This window comes from Oncorhynchus masou, chromosome 29 (assembly GCF_036934945.1).
Source record: "Oncorhynchus masou masou isolate Uvic2021 chromosome 29, UVic_Omas_1.1, whole genome shotgun sequence".
Lineage (NCBI taxonomy): Eukaryota > Metazoa > Chordata > Actinopteri > Salmoniformes > Salmonidae > Oncorhynchus > Oncorhynchus masou.
Genome location: NC_088240.1, coordinates 67,199,348 through 67,220,289, shown reverse-complemented (window position 1 = coordinate 67,220,289; position 20,942 = coordinate 67,199,348). Strand labels below are relative to the sequence as shown.

The 20,942-nt window shown below is 43.8% G+C and overlaps 1 protein-coding gene across 7 annotated transcripts in view; it reads left to right on the top strand.

The window, feature by feature from the left end:
- Positions 1-19,702, top strand: part of LOC135520357 (protein cordon-bleu-like) — a 76,844-nt gene extending 57,142 nt beyond the window's left edge. For 6 of the 7 annotated variants that reach the window (XM_064945841.1, XM_064945842.1, XM_064945846.1 and 3 more), the window contains 8 exons: positions 2,769-3,351; positions 8,420-8,575; positions 12,690-12,990; positions 13,783-13,904; positions 14,090-16,023; positions 16,130-16,249; positions 16,869-17,147; positions 17,671-19,702. In XM_064945841.1, coding sequence (XP_064801913.1) covers positions 2,769-3,351; positions 8,420-8,575; positions 12,690-12,990; positions 13,783-13,904; positions 14,090-16,023; positions 16,130-16,249; positions 16,869-17,147; positions 17,671-17,754 — 3,579 coding nt within the window. In that variant the 3' untranslated portion in view covers positions 17,755-19,702. The remainder of the gene's footprint in view (positions 1-2,768; positions 3,352-8,419; positions 8,576-12,689; positions 12,991-13,782; positions 13,905-14,089; positions 16,024-16,129; positions 16,250-16,868; positions 17,148-17,670) is intronic. The other variant, XM_064945847.1, reaches the window with a different exon arrangement.
- Positions 19,703-20,942: the final 1,240 nt, after the last annotated feature.

Sequence of the window (20,942 nt, the reverse complement as noted above, 5' to 3'; positions counted from 1 at the left end):
TTGACTCACTATTTAAAAAGAAGATGGAGAACAAGCTATAGGATGAAAAATACCAGCGTTTTGGCACAGGTACAGCCGACTAGCGCAAGCTAACGCTACCTAGCAAAAAAATAAAAAATAAATAAATATACCGTTCAAAAGTTTGGGTTCACTTAGAAATGTCCTTGTTTTTGAAAGAAAAGGACATTTTTGGTCCATTAAAATAACATCATATTGATCAGAAATACAGTGTAGACATTGTTAATGTTGTAAATGACTATTGTAGCTGGAAACATCTGATTTTTAATGGAATATCTACATAGGCGTACAGAGGCCCACAATCAGCAACCATCACTCCTATGTTCCAATTGCACGTCGTGTTAGCTAATCCAGGTTTATCAATTTAAAAGGCTATTTGATCATTAAAAAACCCTTTTGCAATTATGTTAGCACAGCTGAAAACTGTTGTCCTGATTAAAGAAGCAATATAATGGACCTTCTTTTGACTAGGTGAGTATCTGGAGCATCAACATTTGTGGGTTCAATTACAGGCTCAAAATGGCCAGAAACAAAGAACTTTATTCTGAAACTTGTCAGTCTGTTCTTCCATGCGAGAAATTGCCAAGAAACTGAAGATCTCATACAACGCTGTGTACTACTCCCGTCACAGAACAGTGCAAACTGGCTCTAACCAGAAAGAGGAGAGGAGAGGGAGGTCCCGGTGCACAACTGAGCAAGAGGACAAGTACATTAGTGTCTAGTTTGAGAAACAGACACCTCACTGGCGTCCTTAACTGGCAGCTTCATTAAATAGTATCCTCAAAACATCCGTCTCAACATCAACAGTGAAGAGGCGACTCCGGGATGCTGGCCTTCTAGGCAGATTGGTGTGGCTGGCTTCCGGGTTAAGTGGAGCATTGTGTCCAGAAGCAATGTGGCTTGGTTGGGTTGTGTTTCGGAGGACGCACGGCTCTTGACCTTCGCCTCTCCCGAGTCTACACGGGAGTTGCAGCGATGAGACAAGACTGTAACTACCAATTGGATACCACGAAATTGGTGAGAAAAAGGGCTAAAAAATGCATGTAATGTGTTGTATTGGATTTGTCCCAAACATAACATTTTGTATTCAGGGCAGAAAGTTAATCACTATTTTAGAATTGAAGTTTTAATGTTGCTTTGCCACATTATCTTATACTTTATTGCCTTGTTGAAATCAGGATGCATGTTATGAAATATTTGTATTCTGTAATGGCTTCCTTCTTTTCAACCTGTAAACTAGAATAGTTTTGTGGAGTAACTACAATGTTGTTTATCCATCCTCAGTTTTCTCCTATCACAACTATTTCGAGATGAGGCTTATGCGCCCAAACACCTTTTTTGATCAATGTAAAGCTTTAGGTCACGCACAACATTACGGTCAAATAAGATTCACGGGCAACAAAGAAAACACCAGGTAATAAAAAACCTATGGGTCATGTTCAATTCTGATCTAAGTTTCGAATCACACATTAAGAATGTGACCAAAATAGCTTTTTACCACCTGAGGAACATTTCTCTCTCAGGCTGATACAGAGAGACTCATCCATACTTTTGTTACAAGCAGCTTGACTACTGTAATGCTCTCCTGTCTGGTCTGGCTAAGAAAGTCACTGGTCAACTGCAAAACATAGAGAATGCTGCAACATGGGTACTGCCCAAGACCAGACGGAGAGCCCACATTACACCCGTTTTAAAGTCTCTGCCTCTAAGTTTTAGAATTCATTTTAATATTCTTCTATTGGTTTTTAAATCAATCCATGATTGTGCACCTCGGTACATGTCAGACATGCTTTTGAGTTATGTACCCAGTAGGTCCCTCAGGTCCTCTGGCACTGGCCTTTTAACTATCCCAAAGTCTAGGACCAAGAGGCATGAAGAGACGGCCTCTAGTTATTATGCCCCCAGCCTCTGGAATAGCCTGATAGAGAACATGAGGTGGGCTGAAACTGTGGACATATTTGAAAGAGATCTTAAAACACACCTTAAACACACCTTTTCCTTAGGATGCTTTTTTAGTGTTTCAGTTTTTATTGTTCTTTAGTTTCTATCCACTTATGTTTGTTGTGTAGTAAATATTTGTTTTTATTTTCATTGTTTTTTCCTGTGAAGTGCCCTGTGTTGCAGTCATGTCTGAAATGTGCTATATAAATAAAGCTTGATTTGATTTGATTCCCATGAAAAGATTTGAAATGGCTACCAAAAATGTTTGAGTGTTTTATGTCCATGCCTCAAGGATCAGAGTATATGTTGAGATTAAATGAGTCACATATTGTTTTGTTGTATAAGGCAGCAATAATATGTAACTTTTTGGCGACCTGACCAAATTCACATAGAAATGTTAGTTATGTCATTCTCATTGAAAGCAAGTCTAATAAGCATTTGATCTGTTCTATGTGCTCTATTTCTATGCTTCCCATTCTTAAGTTTTGTTTTTGCATCTTTTACTTTGGGTTTTGTACACCAGCTTCAAACTGCTGGAAATACAATATTTTTGGTTATGGCAAAGATATTTCACATCGGTTTAGATAGTAGAATGATTGCCTGTTTTGTAACATAAATTGAAATTAGGTGAACTATTAGAATTTTAGCAACCAGGAAATGGCGGCGAAATTTTGCACGGTGCACCTTTTTAATAATGATAATGAGCAGTGAAGATGTCCAAGAATAAATTATTTATAGGATATATTGTCACGGCTAGGGGGAGTTGTTAAGCCCATGACTCATTCTCTCTCTCTCTCGCTCTCTCTCAGGGGGCTCCTGACTCAGAGAGTACACTGAGGAAGAGGAAGGCCCCGGCACCCCCTTCTACCCCTGCTACCTCTGTCACCCCAGCTCCTAGCACCCCAGCACCTCTCACCTCTGTCCAGATGGCCCCCTCTCCCTCCCCAGCCACCAGCTCGCCTACCCCCAGCTTGCCTGCGGAGGAGGACTCTGGCTCTGAGCTGAGCAATGGGTCTGTCTACAGCAGTAGCAGTAGTGGGGTCGCCGCCGGCACCTCTGTCGCTGACACCTCAATGGCCGACTCTGATTCCGCCTCTAGCAGGGCTGACGTGTCCAAGCCCGGCCCCGATTCCACCCCCATCAACATTGCTGCCATGGCTGACTCCTCCCAAGACTCCGCCCCCAGCAAGGTTGACACCGGCCCCAGGAGCAAGACTATAGTCAATGTCGCCTCTACCAGCAAGGTTGAAAAGGTTGCCCCCAGGAGCAGCACTGACAAGGCCAAGCCCACCCCCGACTCGTCCCGCAGCAACACACCGGAGGAGACCAGAGGAGAGTCTGCTCTTGGCCTGAAACTAGACGAGAAAGAGAACAACAGACACAGTGCCATGGGTCAGTATCATCAGTACACATATAGTCAATGTAAAGAGGCCGATTGAGTTCTCTCCCATCAACCCGCAGGCTGTTCCAGTCAGTGTTCAGAGGTAGATGAAGGGACAGAATGTGCTTTGCACCATGTTGAGCACTGACTCACAAGATGTTTGTCATAGCAGTCATATGTAACAAGTGTAACAACTCTGGCCTAGGTAGGCTCCTTAATGATCTCACCCAAATGGTTTAACCCAATTGGAGAACACCCTCAAGGATTTCTTCCACTTTTCACTATAATGGGTTCCCCTGAACCTGAACTGAGTCACTGGTGGTAGACATGATACCTGTACAGTCATTTAGCCAGTAGGGACCCAAGGCAGCATAAACTTTAAAGAAAAATATGTCACAGGACAGGAGTTGGCCTGGATTGCAGTGCTGCAGATTTGATTGAATGCCTTACATTTTGTACAATCTTTCCTCAGTAAACCAGGTGAAATAGCATTGCTATAAGGCTCGCTATTCCTATTGATGCACTGTACTGTAGAATATGAAATTTCTCCAGCCTAAAATAATCCCTGTCCTACCTAATCTAACAAGGGAACAACATGCACAAGACTAGAGTTATATCGATTGCTTTACCCTCCATGTCTTTCCTTGAAACAAGTTGAAGTGGACCAGATTTATTTAGCTTGGAGAGGTTGAGGGATGAAGTGTTTAGTGCAGCGGACGCACTTAAAGCAGACAGCTCCGGGGAGTTGATTTATAGACCTGGGTGTGCCTCCCTCCCCTCTGCTACTCCCAAGACACTATGCAGAACAAATAGACTTATGCTGGGAAGACCCTGTCAGATCCACAGACCTTTCTAATAGACTTCTGCTGGGAAGACCCTGTCAGATCCACAGACCTTTCTAATAGACTTCTGCTGGGAAGACCCTGTCAGATCCACAGACCTTTCTAATAGACTTCTGCTGGGAAGACCCTGTCAGATCCACAGACCTTTCTAATAGACTTCTGCTGGGAAGACCCTGTCAGATCCACAGACCTTTCTAATAGACTTCTGCTGGGAAGACCCTGTCAGATCCACAGACCTTTCTAATAGACTTCTGCTGGGAAGACCCTGTCAGATCCACAGACCTTTCTAATAGACTTCTGCTGGGAAGACCCTGTCAGATCCACAGACCTTTCTAATAGACTTCTGCTGGGAAGACCCTGTCAGATCCACAGACCTTTCTAGACTTCTGCTGGGAAGACCCTGTCAGATCCACAGACCTTTCTAATAGACTTCTGCTGGGAAGACCCTGTCAGATCCACAGACCTTTCTAATAGACTTCTGCTGGGAAGACCCTGTCAGATCCACAGACCTTTCTAATAGACTTCTGCTGGGAAGACCCTGTCAGATCCACAGACCTTTCTAATAGACTTCTGCTGGGAAGACCCTGTCAGATCCACAGACCTTTCTAATAGACTTCTGCTGGGAAGACCCTGTCAGATCCACAGACCTTTCTAATAGACTTCTGCTGGGAAGACCCTGTCAGATCCACAGACCTTTCTAATAGACTTCTGCTGGGAAGACCCTATCAGACCGACAGACCTATCTATTGCTCACAAGGCAGAACAACTAGACTTCCCCAAAACATAACAAAACAAATCATTATGTTCTGATCTGAAGTTGTATATTTATGGGTTGTACATCATGGGTTGTACAGTCTGGAAAATAAATAGATGACATGCATCAATTAGAGATGATGTACTACAGGGATTTTAGATGTTTCCCCTTATTTAACCCCTGTGGGCTAAAGATAATCATTGTTTATGTTCTGTAATGTATGTGAGCGCAGTTGTTTCCTGCCTCTCCAACTGTGTGGAGAGAGAACCTCTATTGGCTCTGTTAGCAGGAATAGTGCAACCCAGATATCTCTCTACTCTCTCACATGGCACACTGCTCCTCTGTGCTCTTTTCCTCTGTTCGTCTGTTCTCTTGTACTCTTTTCGTCTGCTCTCGCTCTGCTCCTTCTCTCTCACATCATAGTGAAAAAACAGTCCCTCAACCCAATTTTAAATGTTTGGCTCAGGCACAGAGGCTCTATTTCTTATAGGTAGTTTTTCGATCGTTGATTCTCATCTTAAAATACATTTTCTGTCTGGAAAAAAACTGAGATTTCAACCCACTCAATTGGGGCTGTTTCAATCAATCCACCCACCCTGTGTGTGTGTGTGTGTGTGTGTGTGTGTGTGTGTGTGTGTGTGTGTGTGTGTGTGTGTGTGTGTGTGTGTGTGCGCTCATGTCCCCTCAATGTTTTTAAAGGGCCTGCAGATCATCTGCTAGCCTCTGAAGGGTGTGTTTCTCATCCCACGTCTTACGTTATCATCAGTGCTGACAATAGGAAATCTCTCATCTTAATCTGCTGTGTGCGTTTAAGTCACGTAGCTAGGTACATACTTTTGTGGCGCTAGCTGTCACACCTGGAACACAGTCAATCATCTAAAGGGGCTGAGGCACAGAGTCAGTCACTCCCACGGCCGGCTCTACTCCTTGCAGTCCATCAGCTGCTGAGTAAGGGATGCGTGAGGCATACCTTGACATATTGCTCACATCGCTCAGCACTGGCTGCCATTACATCAGCCTGTTACTGGGTTTATCCCAAATGGCACCCTATTCCCTTATAAGGCACTATTTATGACAAGAGCCCTATGGGCCCAGGTCAAAAGTAATGCACTATATAGGTAATAGGGTGCTATTTAGGACCGACACACAGTTACACTCCCGTGGCAGGCCGTTCAGCTCCAGTCCACACATTGCCATCAGTATTTCTGTCAGATTTCTCCGAATGTTTCTGAGTTTACTGCCGCTGTGTGCTCATACTATGTATGTGATCACTGATATGAGTCAATGTAGACTCCCTTTTAATATGGAAATCCAAGATGACAATATTCTGAAAATCTATAGTTGACTAATTGTGATTATACACTTCTACATAAAACACCAGATATGGAGATTCTTGTTTTGTCAAGGGGCCTACTGTTCTGAAACCCCCTGGATGTGTCAATTGATGCAACAGCGTTTGAGCTGGCCACACTGTTTCTTCACAGAGACATTCTGCACAAACACAGTCCTTACAAAGTTATGTCCTGAATGTGACCAGTTTATTTTTGGATGCAATGTTCAGACATTCACAGAAGTAGCGACAGCATAACACAATCATGCAAACCGGAAAATGTAGGCTACATTAGTCCTAGTGCTAACAGAGGAAAGATTTGACGTAACATAAGCAATCATATTTAGCTAACAGAAACCACAATGTGAATTGGAATCCCCTATAAATAACTATTTACAATTCATCACATCAAGGGTGAGCTCACCATTGATCTAAATAATTGAGTAAAACGCTTTCTAAAAATCTAATGTAATCCAACGATGGGTAGTGTGTGCACGCCACACTGTTCTGTTTTTTCGCGTCAACCAAAGATAATAAGAGGAGGCAAGATGAGTTTGGTCTGTTCGCAGTATGCATGTTGAAGGGGTTATGTTGTCTATGATCATTCACTTCCCTTCATTCAATTCCAGACGTTTACTCGAAAGATTTGTGAACCATTCCTTCTCCTCATTATAACATATTTTGTCTGACAGATGTTTACGTGACACCCAGAATGCATTGTATAATGTCAACAAACATGGCATCACACATAGCTGGCAAATAGGTTAGCATTAGCTCATCATAATCAGTACAACCTTCAAAAAAGTATTTTACACACATCAAAGGTGTCCATTATAATCTATGCAATAATCGGAATGCATTACTTGTCACCAATACTTGAAAACATGAATAAAACTGTAAATACATTATGCTCAATACATACATACTGTATGCTGCAGTAGAAAAGACAACACGATACACAGAAAATAAGGCACTTACTATGATAGGAACGCACACATGTCCAAAGTTATTATTTGTAAGGAAAACAACAATGAAGGCAATGCGAGCGCCAGCCAGGAAATGTGCCAGGGGGAAAAAGTTTGTGTAAGACTGCGCAAATATCTGCATATTTGATCTGTGGAAACACTGGGGAGGTGCTTGGACTCTCCTCGAAGAGAGAGGTTTGTCCGGCTCAGTAAAGCCTCAAACATAAATTGTCTGCTACAGTGAAATGGGCTACTTTTATGTGAGTTAATGAGGCGGCGGAACACACCTCAACTCAAACTGTTGTTAGAAAATAATTTGAAATTGACAAGTTGAAACAGCCTATAGATAATTAGCAGGCAGTGTGGGTTAACTGTCCTGTTGCGCATCAATCATATTTTGGAACAGTGCATTCTAACGTCGGGTGCATAACAAATCACGCTGGGGCGACCGTTAGAGATATTTGGAACTCACGGGTGAAAAGGTTAAAACTGCAACATTTTATCTCAGCCTCATGGCAAAATGTGAATAACAGCATGAGATTAGCTATCAAGCAGCAACATTTTTCTCTGACCCATGACAAAAAGTGTGGAATTGCAGGAAATTAGCTTTACAATTGCAACATATTCTCAGACTCATGACAAAATGTGTAGAATAGCTTTACAAAACGTGTTGAAATGCAGGAAGTTAGCTGTTTTTCTAAAACGGGCCCCAAATGGGGTTGTCCGGCCCTGGCCTGGAGTGTTTTGTGAAGCTCCATTTCTATCTCCCTTAGCTGGAGTCTGGGGCATAGAGTCTGATGTGATCTCTGCTCTGCTCTGTTTAAGGGGCTCTGATTAGAGACTCTGATCAGCAAGCAACACAATTGCCACTGAGAAGCTTCCCTTCAAGCGAGTAGCTTTACTGTGCTTTCCCCACATACATTAAGCATTATAAGCAGCGTTCAGGAATTTGTTAATGTAGCCATTCATTGATTAACTTGTGTATTTTGTTTAATGTTTTCAAAAAAAGTCATTTCATTCTGCACAGTATGATGAACAAAGGCAATATTATTTTTAACAGTTGTATTTCCTGTTTTAATTTATTTGAATGATCATACAGAACTTGTGTTTTTCAATGAAACTTTCTCAAGCCGATTTGATTTCCCCCATTCTAACACCCAGTGTTGCTGCATCCTTCCTTTTCTTTAGGTGCTGAGCGTCCAGTGCCACTCAAACCTCTGCGAACCCCAGTACGGGAGCTCCCCCAGTTAGTCATCCCCTCACCCCCGCCGTACCCTCCCCCTCCCTCAGACCCAGACTCCCCCGATGCCTCACCAGAGAACCACATGGAGGAGGCCCCTCAGTGTAGGTCTCTCATCCCAGCTGACCTCTTCTATTGGGCTGCCTTTCCCTCCGGCAGCCAGCCACTCTCCTTCCAACCTTCATGTCTTCCTCTAACTCCTCTCCTTTTTCAGTGCTGCTTCCCTCCCTGAACTTCATAGTTGTTGTTGAATGTCCCGTGTGGCTCAGTTGGTAGAGCATGGTGCTTGCAATGCCAAGGTTGTGGGTTTGAGTCCCAGAGGGGACCAGTACCATGTACTGTAAGTTGCTCTGGTTCAGAGCTTCTGCTAAATGACGAACATGTTGAAATCAATCTCTGTGTGTATCACAGTTTTCCCTCTTAATGTGTAGTCCAGCTCATGTGGACATTATATCCAAGCTTTCCACGTGGTTCATCTCCTTTGCAGTCAGTTAAACAGTTATGAGGCCGCCTTTATAACAGCCAGGCTGATAGGCGGCCTCCTTTATAACAGACAGGCTGATAGGCGGCCTCCTTTATAACAGACAGGCTTATAGGCGGCCTCCTTTATAACAGACAGGCTTATGGGCGGCCTCCTTTATAACAGGCAGGCTGATAGGCGGCCTCCTTTATAACAGACAGGCTTATAGGCGGCCTCCTTTATAACAGACAGGCTGATAGGCGGCCTCCTTTATAACAGACAGGCTTATAGGCGGCCTCCTTTATAACAGACAGGCTTATAGGCGGCCTCATTTATAACAGACAGGCTGATAGGCGGCCTCCTTTATAACAGACAGGCTGATAGGCGGCCTCCTTTATAACAGACAGGCTGATAGGCGGCCTCCTTTATAACAGACAGGCTGATAGGCGGCCTCCTTTATAACAGACAGGCTGATAGGCGGCCTCCTTTATAACAGACAGGCTTATAGGCGGCCTCCTTTATAACAGACAGGCTGATAGGCGGCCTCCTTTATAACAGACAGGCTGATAGGCGGCCTCCTTTATAACAGACAGGCTTATAGGCGGCCTCCTTTATAACAGACAGGCTTATAGGCGGCCTCCTTTATAACAGACATGCTGATAGGCGGCCTCCTTTATAACAGACAGGCTTATAGGCGGCCTCCTTTATAACAGACAGGCTTATAGGCGGCCTCCTTTATAACAGACAGGCTGATAGGCGGCCTCCTTTATAACAGACAGGCTTATAGGCGGCCTCCTTTATAACAGACAGGCTTATAGGCGGCCTCCTTTATAACAGACAGGCTGATAGGCGGCCTCCTTTATAACAGACAGGCTTATAGGCGGCCTCCTTTATAACAGACAGGCTGATAGGCGGCCTCATTTATAACAGACAGGCTGATAGGCGGCCTCCTTTATAACAGACAGGCTGATAGGCGGTCTCCTTTATAACAGACAGGCTGATAGGCGGCCTCCTTTATAACAGACAGGCTGATAGGCGGCCTCCTTTATAACAGACAGGCTTATAGGCCAGCTGAGCCCAATGCTGAAAGTCAGTTGTGACAGTAAAGTTCCTTGTATCCCAAATGGTACCCTATTCTCTATATAATGATCTTCTTTTGACCAGGGCTTATAGGGCTCTGTTCAAAAGTAATGCACTATATAGGGAATAGTGTGCCATTTAAGACGCAACGTTAATCAACCTGTGAGGTTTTCATCCCATGTTTTTTTTTATCTCCTGCTGTCTGTAAAGGGTTGTGATTTTATGTTTCTGTTGTCAGGCTGCGATAACGGCAACTTCTTTCTCCAGGGCTCCAGAACACCTTTATCTATCCTGTCCTAGTTCTATCTTATGTCTTCTTTTCCCTCTCTCTGCCTCTCCCCTCCACAGTCTACTGCTGTGCCCCTGTCCGTTTCCCGTTCTCCAAGCCTCGGTGATCAGACAGACAGACTTCTCTGGCCTGCCGTCCTCTCACTGTCTTCCTCTCCTCCCTCGCTTCTTCTACACCTTCGTCTCATCCTGCTGGACCTCTGCTCCTTCCATCCTTCTTATTCTGTTCTTAGAACTGCCCCTTGAACTGACTTTCTTTCCCATCTCTGCGCTTTCAAATCCCTCTATTGTGGAATGGGGCTTCCTTTTCCTTGTGTTTGTGGCTTGTTTTTATAAATGTCTGTATATACAGTATAAACTATAAGCTGTTTTGTATTTCAGCTGGTTATACAGTGGTTGGTACAGTAGAGAACTAAGAGGAGATTGGTGTGTGAGGGCTGATGGGGACAGGGATGTGTGTGATCAGAAGGCTGTTTAAGTACAGATGAGATAGCCATACATGTATTGAGCGTGGAGTGATTGATGGAGACATTTTGAAATGAGGGTATAAGGAAAGTCATACGATATCTCCAAATCAATGATTTGATGGTGGTGGTATAGATTTCTATATTATTGCTTAGTTTTTGCAATGGTTAGTATCTAGAAACCAGGCTGTTTTTTCTCTGCATGCTGATTGGTTGTCTCCATTAAGGAGCGACCAATAAATCAATTACACTTTTTATGTGGAGGGTTCATCCTTTTTATGAGATTAACTCCTGGGACATTGGTTAGTATTAGTGGGTTTGTGAGAAGCAGCTTCACTGCGACAACATATCAGTGGTGAGAAGTTATGATAGCTATATAGAAGACACTCTTGTTTACATGTTTTTAGCTTTTAAGTTGGATGTGTGAGTGAGTGAAATAAATAACGATTCTGAATTGGCCTATCCAGATATTCAGCCCTCCTTTAAGTGCCTTTGTCAATATCAGCATTCATATGGGTTTTTAATTGTGTTATATTGTACAAAAAAGCATTTTAAAAACATGTATCATCACAAGTGCAAAATTAGCATGACAGATCATTGACATCAAGGATTTCCTTGAAATGGATAAGCATGAAAACATTAATATTTTATCATTTCATTTAACATTAAAGACTATTTAACATTAAAGACCACTTGTTTATTGAGGCCATGAGGAAATTATTTGTGATTGGGATTTTGTTCTGTGTGTGCTGGTAATGTGGCTTAGTGTGTTTCAGTATGTTGTGGAAAGAGAGATGATAGATGTCTATGACTGGATGTGGGTGAGATTGTTACTGGCACAGAGAGAGAGTTACTGCCAGAGTGTCTTGACTTGGTTTGTGCATGGTTTGGGTTTATGTGATGGGAGCAAGCATGAGTTCATGTTTGTGTAAGATTTTGTTTTGGATAGGGATATACTGTGCATGTGCTTGAGGTTGTGTGCGAGAGTGTTTTTGGCTGTTTTGGGTAAAGTCAGTGTGTGTCTGGTGATTAGGGAGAGTGTGTGTGTGCTGGCTGTGGTCGCAGCTGGCATGACTAAGCCAGTGCTGGGAAAGGGTTGGGAAGGCCACTGTGTGAATCACTGCATCTCCAGGAACAGCCTCTCTTCACCATTACAGCTCTGCCTGAAGTTGACAGGCCCAGCTCTCTCTTTCTTTCTCTTTTTCTCTTTCTCTCTCTCTCTCTCTCATTCACTCACTCACTCACTCACTCACTCACTCACATATTGGAGCCAAGGTCACTCAGGGGTTAGGCGGCTTTAAATCATCTCTCTAACAACTTCTCAGTGATGTGCTCTGCGTGCTGGCTGGATAATACTGTAAACCTAAGAAATGGAATATACATTAATGTTCCTGCTTTTGGCTTGATGATAAGTGAGACGTTATACAATCTACATGTTTTGCTCCAAAGCCAAGTGGGAGACCATTGGACAGTATATGATGCAACATGTCAATATCGTTCATAGCAGGGGGTGGCAGGGTAGCCTAGTGGTTAGAGCGGTGGACTAGCAACCGGAAGGTTGCGAGTTCAAGCCCCCGAGCTGACAAGGTACAAATCTGTCGTTCTGCCCCTGAACAGGCAGTTAACCCACTGTTCCCAGGCCATCATTGAAAATAAGAATTTGTTCTTAACTGAGTTGCCTGGTTAAATAAAGATAATAAAAATACTGAGTACAGGATCATAAGGTATGTTTAAGCCTGCCCATCAGAGTAGAGGTTTCATTGAGCCGTGTGTGTGTATGTCTGGCTAACATTGTATAATAATATTTTCTCACTCTTCCCCTTCACTGCATCCCTCCTTTCTCATGCTGTTGCTGTGAACTGATAATAATACTGATGATTGTTGTTGATGATGATCATGTCTACCACCCCTCTACCTGGACCCCAGCCTGGCTGCACTCTCGGCAGCTCTCTGTGGCAGGACCCCAGACCACAGAGGAAGAGGAGACTTTATCTATGGGCAGCAGTGGCAGCTTCCAGGATCAGGGCTATGCAGCCTCCGAGGGCATGGCTGAGGACTCTGGCCTGGTCAGCTCCCCCTCGGCCTCCGACACCACTCACCCTACCTCCCCTGACAGGAGCCTCTCCCTGGACTCTTCTGGCTCCTCTCACCCCATGATCCATCCCCTCACCAAGGACTGTTCTAGTGATAGTGACGAGGGCTGTGCCACATGGGGCTCCAGACACAGGTAATCTAACTGTATTGCCACTCACCTGCTCTGCTCACTGCGTTATCATGGCAATGTTCAGGGTGCACACTTAGCACTGCTTTTCAATTATTCATTCTTAGTTATCCTACCCATATGCACTTACTACTACTAGTTGCAGAACCTAGCTAAAGCTGCTTTTCTCATTGGAAGGTTAACTAGTCTTAGATGGCCCAGTCAACCAACGAGTCAGATCCTCCCTATGATTTACCAACTCCCTCCTCGCTCCCAGTTCTCAGTTCTGCCTCGCGACTCTCACTATTTAGTCAGCTATCTCACGTCTCGCACGTTTCTGCACCGGCTTGTTTTTAAAGGCCTGTTTAAAGGCCAACAGTGCTTCTTGACTGAGTCACTGTAGTCAACATGTGTTGAAGCTAAGGGGCTACCTTCCAAAACCTGCAGCGTCACTTAAATCTGCTGGTCTCTAAAGTGAGTGCTCTGGGGGTTTTCTCAGGAAAATAGGCTCTACCTAGTATGCAGGAGGAACGTTCTCTTTGGCTTGGCCAAGAAGAGCAGGGACATAACCCCAATGCCTTTTTTAGTTTAGAAAATAAACACATTAATAAAACAGAGGAATGCTCAGTGGACATCTTGAACTAAGTGTGAAAGAAATATAAACTCAAACACAAGTACTATGAATAAATATTTCAAGGGCAGCAGGCTCCACCATCATGTAAATGTAACTTTCACATTTTTGAGTTAACTTGAGTTCTCCTTTTATGCTACCTGCAGAACAGTTCAAAACTGAACTTGTATTACCCCCTCCTCCGTTAGACACAGCAGTGATATCAGCCACAACGACAAAGCAGGCAAAACAAAGGACATCTATGACGAGGACTCAGAGCTCACCGCTCAGCTCAACCAGACTCTGGCTGATCTGGATGCTGATCTAGCAAGTGAGCTTTCAGTAGAACACAAATTCAAAGAAAACATGTTTTATTGTCCATCAAATGCACATGAATGACATACTGGAGACATCCTGGAAACCACAATGGATGCACAGGACCAAAATAAATATTTGTTGTATAGTCAGTAAGGAGGCCGGCTAACACATGTATTTTCATTTGTCCATGTCCACTAGATATAAGTCACATAGATGCTGTTTCAGTGCAAGAGCACCCCTACGTGATGTCCACTGAGAGCAATGACATCCCCGTGTCTGTGGTGGATATGGAGGTCCCGGTCACAGCCATAGATGAAGTCCTGGAGGACTACGAGACACAGAGCATGACGGATTACCAAGCCACACTAATGAGTAGCTCTCAAACAACAGACAATAAAGACCTGAACCACAGTCATCATCATTCAAGTGTTGGTGGCATACAGAACAAAAACAACAACGCCTGTACGTCTGACGGCTCCAGCAAAGTCAGCTCTGCTCAACCACAGCCCGCGCAGCGCCTCAAATCACCAGGGAAGAAGCTTGCCAATGGCACCACGGGGAAAGACCATACAGCAGTGGTCTCTAAGACTAAAGTAGAAGTTCAAAGATGGGAGTCCACTGAGGGAGCTGAGAGGAAAGCCTCACCTGTCAACAGCTCTCTCGCTGTCCCGGAGAGCCATTCCAAGTCCCCTGAGGAAGAGGTTCCTACCTATAGAGGCCACACTGCCTCACAGTCACAAATGAATATCACCTTTAGCCCAGTCTCTCGATTTGGTATGAAGACATTCACCATCGTTCCTCCCAAGCCATTAGTTGCAACCCAGCCTCAGAAGCCAGCAGAGGCCACGGCCACTCTGACAGCAGGTGCCATTAGAATTGACGATCAGGGTAACATGGTCAAAGTGCCCATCGCCCGAAACAAGTTTGGCGGTTCCTCTGAGTCTGGAATCAACAAAGATGACTCCGTCTCACCACTCCTGGGGAAAGCCAAAGCCTTCTGGAGCTCCACAGAGAAGCAGGACACTTCTGCACCTTCGGTCCCCACTAGTAGAGGGCCTGTCCCTTTCACAAAGACCCAAAGCCCAGAGCCTGAGGTCCCTAAAACCACCCCACGGGTCGTAGCCTCTGACCCACCTGCAGCCAAGGCAACACCTAAGGCCTCTGAACCTGTAGCCAAGATGACACCTAAGGAAACATGCAAAGATGTTGAGGTAACAAAGGACGTCTCACAGGAAGCAGAGGGCAAGGCCCCAGGTCCAGTTTCAGAGACGCCTGTGCAGCAGCAGCAGCCTATGAAATTCAACACTGGTATTCTCCAAGATCAGAAAAGAAACCTTTCTTTCCTCAAGCCGTCCAGGAGAACATCCAGTCAGTATGTAGCTTCTGCCATTGCTAAATACGCTGTGAAGCCCACCATGGCCAAAGCTGACAACATCCAAGAAGTACCAGCAGAGTTGTCTGTCCCCGTGAGAAAGCCACCTGGCAGTTACGGCTATCAGAAAGAGGGTCGATCCTTTCATGTAAATCCACAGCGGTCCTCTGGTACATCTACTACAGTGAAGAAGGAGAGCAGCTCTGGCTCCGGGTCCTATCACGCCGGTGCTAAATGTTACCCTGACTACCTCTCAGCAGAGAAACAGGTAGTCTCTGGTGAGTCGACACAAGGAGTGGACCGGAGTGGTTATAGGAGCAGTTCTACCCTGCGAGGTAGAGGAGGGAGCTCCAAGTCACTGGACTCTGATAAAGTGGCCAATAACAATAAGCAGCATGGGTCCAACAGTCCCAGTCCCAGACAGCAGACACCAATTACACCTCCACCACCAGCACCACAATCCGCCACTAAACAGGTACCTGCCATCTCCAAGCCCTCGCAGGGTCCACCACCTGCACAGAGCAGATCAGAGACAGTAGGTCCAAAAGGTAATCCAGCCCTGGCAAAGAAGCCTGAACCACAGCGATTGGCTGCAGCTGCTGCCAGCAACGACCTCCCAGAGCCCCAGCAGGTCAGTCTGTTTGGGCCGGTGAAGAAGTTCAAGCCTGTGATCATGAAGTCGGTCCAGATGGACACGTCGCTACACACCACTCTGATGTCGGCCATCCAGTGTGGGGATGGGAAGGAGAGGCTCAGAAAGGTGAGATAAAGAGACCGTCACGCTAACTTCACAAAGATCACTGTTTGTTTTGTTTTTTAATGGGTGTAATGTAGGGATTTGGTTTCTATTTTCCCTGTCGGACTAGATATCGGACTCAAGTGCAAGCAGCACATTGAAGAAATCGTCCTTTGTTGAGGAAGAGAATGAGCGATGTGCGCTACTGGCAGCCATTAGAGGCCAAAGTAACTCTGCAGGGCTAAGGAAGGTAAGCTATAGCCAAGAGCCAGATGGGGTTTTGCATTGGTTTTGCAATGTCTTGACGTAGCACAGGGGATCTGTTGCATGTCACTGAATAGCTCATTTCAGGAGAACAAGCAGCACTATGTTTATTATATATGAATCTATTTGCGTTCCTCTTGAATGTGATGTGGTTTGTTTTCATGTAAGGACCATGGGGAAATGAGAGGAGGAAATGTGTAGTTGTGAGGGAGGCCCGATGTGGTGAGCTCTAGAATGTTCCTGCCCAGCTCACCAGCAGGAATCTCAGAAATGTGCATTACTAAATCAGGTTCTCAGGGCAATAACGTGGAATTTAGGTTTGATAAAAAAGAATGGAATGGTTGATGGGAGTTCTTGATTCTATTCCTTAGCTACCTGTTAAATTCAGTTGGTGGAGCTAAAGTAGATCCAGGCTAGCGACAGCTTAACTTAGAGCAAAACTGTTTGAAATGCCTTTTAACCTTTGTTTTGCTGCCTAGTAAACCACTGGGGTTAACAAGGTATAAGAGGGAAGTTGTGAGTGTGTGCGTGCGTGCATATGGAAGCAGCTGTCAAGTGGGTCTATATATCTGGACTGCCATTGTTCCCCTCTCTACGCTCCACAGACCATATCCCAGGCTGCAGAGGAGCTTGACAAGTTCAGGAAGACTGAGGAGGAGAACAGAGCTCTGTGTGATTCCTTCCCTGCCATGCCTCCCCCTCCTCCATTTGTGCCTCCGCCACCTCCACCCCCCTCTATGCTCCCTCCTCCTGCCCCTCCCTCCACTCAGTCCAAGCCCACTATGATGGGGCAGCCCCCGGGGGCTGGGGGGAATCCCACTCTGGCCCGGGATGCAATGCTGGAGGCCATCCGATCTGGCTCTGCAGCTGAGCGCCTGAAGAAGGTAGAGTATCTTCTGTACTGCAGGATACCACACTAACAATACATTAGCAACACCACAAAAGAGGGAGACCGTTATTGGGAGCGAGTTTAGTCATCAAGTTACAGGTTGTCAATTCCACGTTTTCAGATAGAGCAAATGGAGGTGATCATAAATGACCTTTTGTGCATGCACTCACATGGGAACTCACCAGCCAGGCGACTACCCACCATTTCTCACCTAGTATTACCTTGTCTTTTGTTGCAACATGTCTGTGACGGAACTAACAACTCCTGGGAAACATCCTGTGCTAGCTGGAGACCAAGATTCCATCACGTAGTTCCACAGTCTGTGGGGCTGTGCAGCTTGAGCAATGTATTGTTCCGTTAGATTAACCAATGAGACAAATACAATAGAAACACTTCCATTCTTCACAAAATAGTCTACTTCTTGCATGATCTGAACTCTTAACTTTAACTCAATGTCAGACATTTTTTAATTGGTACAAAATTAACACTGGTTTTCATGTTTCATCTATTTTATTCAGGTAAATGCCCCAACAAAAACAGTCCAAGTGAACGGTAGACTTGGTACTATACAAGCAGCATCATCGCTCTCACAAGGACAATAAAGAATCTTCCAGAATGATTCAAGAACATTTGCAGTCTGATTAGAATTGTCATAGGCAGCCAAATAATATATGTTGTCTTTCACCTTAATTTATCATTGTCCTTATGTATATGTATCCAGTTATTTGTACTTTAATAGTTGCAATAATTGAAAAGATTAATCAATGTACAAAAGCATGTGCCAATAATTTTTGTTGCTTTGGAATATTTATTAGCTGCTCTTGCTGATGATAGTAATCTTAGGAAATAATTTTAGTTCTTTTATTTTTTTAAACTTTTTAATACTTGTCCACATGGAATTGATGCCTCATGCTGTCTTACTGTCTGTCTTATATTTGATTATTACCTATTATATATTCCATGTCGTAGGATGCAGTGGATCAGACTCCTTCATATAGTGCAATGAGTAACACCGGCCAAGTATGACAAAATTTGGCTCCAAGGGACTCTCCTCTCCAGGTGGTATGTATCCTAAATAGTACACTATTGACCAAAGCCCTATGGGCCCTGGACAAAAGTAGTGCACTATATAAGGAATAGGGCACCATTTCGAACGCATTCTAGTTTATTTTGCAAAGCTCTGGGTATTTAGATCTCGTCTATGCTGTTGTTCAATCTTTACATGTTTTTATTCTTTGATTTATAATGCCTCTTAATATATTTATTTTAATCTTCAAAGAAAAGATTACTAACCTATCCTTTCTTGACATTACAAAATCATTTTTGAAGCATTTCTGTTTGTGTAACTATTGGTGAATAATATCCACCATGACTTAGTAAAATAGTTTACTAATCAATATATATATGAGTAACGAACAAGAGGTATGGGCTTTTACTCCATTTTCAGGAAAAAGTCTGACTATTTGCTATGATTTTATTGTTTATTTAATCACAAAGTGTTCTATGCTGTTTGCATGGGGCTCCAATGCACAGCTTTTTGTTGTTGTATTCAACAGTAGATCTGATGTGCAGTACTGTGCATGAGCTTGTCTCTCTAGGTGTTTTATGGCATTACTATTGTAGTTGAAAGAAAGCAAAAGTGAATATTATTATATTTGATAATATTTTATAAATGAAGTACTATAAATATTGATCAGAACGACTGAATGATAGACTTAAAGGGCCACCCAGTGTAAAGCATGAAAATAGGGACCACAAGATTCTAGACTGGTCTGTCAAAAGATGGATTCATAGGTTGTCCAGTTCCTTAAAATTCAGTTTAGATGTTTACTTATGTTCTAGATCAGGGGTATTCAACTCTTACCCTACGAGGTCTGGAGACTGCTGGTTTTCTGTGTTACCTGATAATGAACTGCACCCACCTAGTGTCCCAGGTCTAAATCAGTCACTGATTAGAGAGGAACAATGGAAAAAAACAAAGGAACTGTCTTTGAGGTCCTGAATTGAGTTTGAGGCTAGAATGTTGTATATTTTGTAAACTGCAGATAAATTATTACATTAATAAACTGTTGTTAAAATTGGAAATTAAACAGAATAATATGAATCCAATAAAATTGAGTTTTATAAGTTGTTGCTTTTTTGTGTTTTGGAAGAATTTCACATTTTATTTCATCTGCAATTTTTTCTTTTTTTTCAATAAATGATTTTTGTAACTATGCAACATTTTTTTTTCTTCTGTACATTGATTATGAATACTGTCTGAAGGTGCTCTTGAAATTACACTGTAGCTATAATGTAAGTACAGTGTAACTACTTGCAGTAACCCTAATCCAAACTAGGATTGGGGTTGCACATTTTGGGGAATATTCAGAGGTGGAAATTGTCCGTGGGAATTAACGGGAATATATGCAAATGAATTGTATTATATATTTATCATATGGAGACAAACATAAACCTGATCATAAGTATACATAATTGCAAATTATTAAATCCTTCCAAAAGAAATGTAAATAACTCATTTGAACTTCAATTAAATCAGTTGTCTCTTCACATGGGATGAATTCACTGACCAACAAAAGAAAGGGAATATTGAATGGCATCTCCCCAAAACGTTTTCAACATTCATCTAGAAACGAAAGCTTTGGTTGTCTTCCTCTCAGGCTTCCTTGTCTTCTCCCTGGACCTCCTCAATGTCCACCTCTTGAACATCAGACTCTGAGGCCTCATCTTCACTGTCATTTTCCAAACTTGTTGAGGATGGCTCGTTGTCAGGCTCAAAAAGCCTCAAATTTGCCTGGATGACCAACAATTTTTCAACCCTTGTATTGGTCAGCCTGTTGAGTGCTTTGGTGTGTGTGTGTTCCCAAAAAGGACCAGTTGCTCTCCAAGGTGACTGATGTTGGTGGGATTTGGAGGAGGATGGAGGCAACAGGGGAAAGAGCCTCAGATCCACAAAGTCCCTTCCATCAGGTGGCTGTTGAGATATGTTGGCACGACTGCCATATTGCATCTCCATCCCAAATGCCTTGCTTGGAAGTGTACTTTGCCAGACTGCCAAGAACCTTGCCCTCATCCAGGCCAAGGTTGCGAAACATGGTAGTGATGACACCATAGACCTTGTTGATCTCTGCACCAGACAGGATGCTCTTGCCAGCATACTTGGGGTCCAACATGCACACTGCGACGTGTATGGGCTTCAGGCAGAAGTCTTCACGCTTTTTATGTATTTCAGAACTGCAGTTTCCTCTGCTTGAAGCAACAGTGAAGTGGGTAGGGCAGTACGGATTTCTTCTCTTACATCTGCAAGCAGAGTCTGAACTTCAGACAAGATGGCATCGTCTCCCTCAATCCGTGCAATGGCAACTGCTATAGTTTTCAGGAGTTTCAGGCTGCTTACCACTGTCTCCCAAAATGCATCATCGAGGAACATCCTCTTGATGGGGCTGTCCATATCGGCAGACTGTGATATGGCCATTTCTTGGAGAGACTCTTTCCCTTCCAGGAGACTGTCAAACATGATGACAACACTACCCCAACGGGTGTTATTGGACAGCTTCAATGTGGTGCTCTTATTCTTCTCACTTTGCTTGGTGAGGTAGATTGCTGCTAAAGCTTGAAATACCTAACCATTTCCTTGGCTCTTTGTAGAGTGTATCCATAGTTTTCAGTGCCATGATGTGCTTGAGGAGCAGATTCAATGCATGAGCAGCACAACCAATGGGTGTGATGTGAGGGTAGGACTCCTCCACTTTAGACCAAGCAGCCTTGATGTTCACAGCATTGTCTGTCA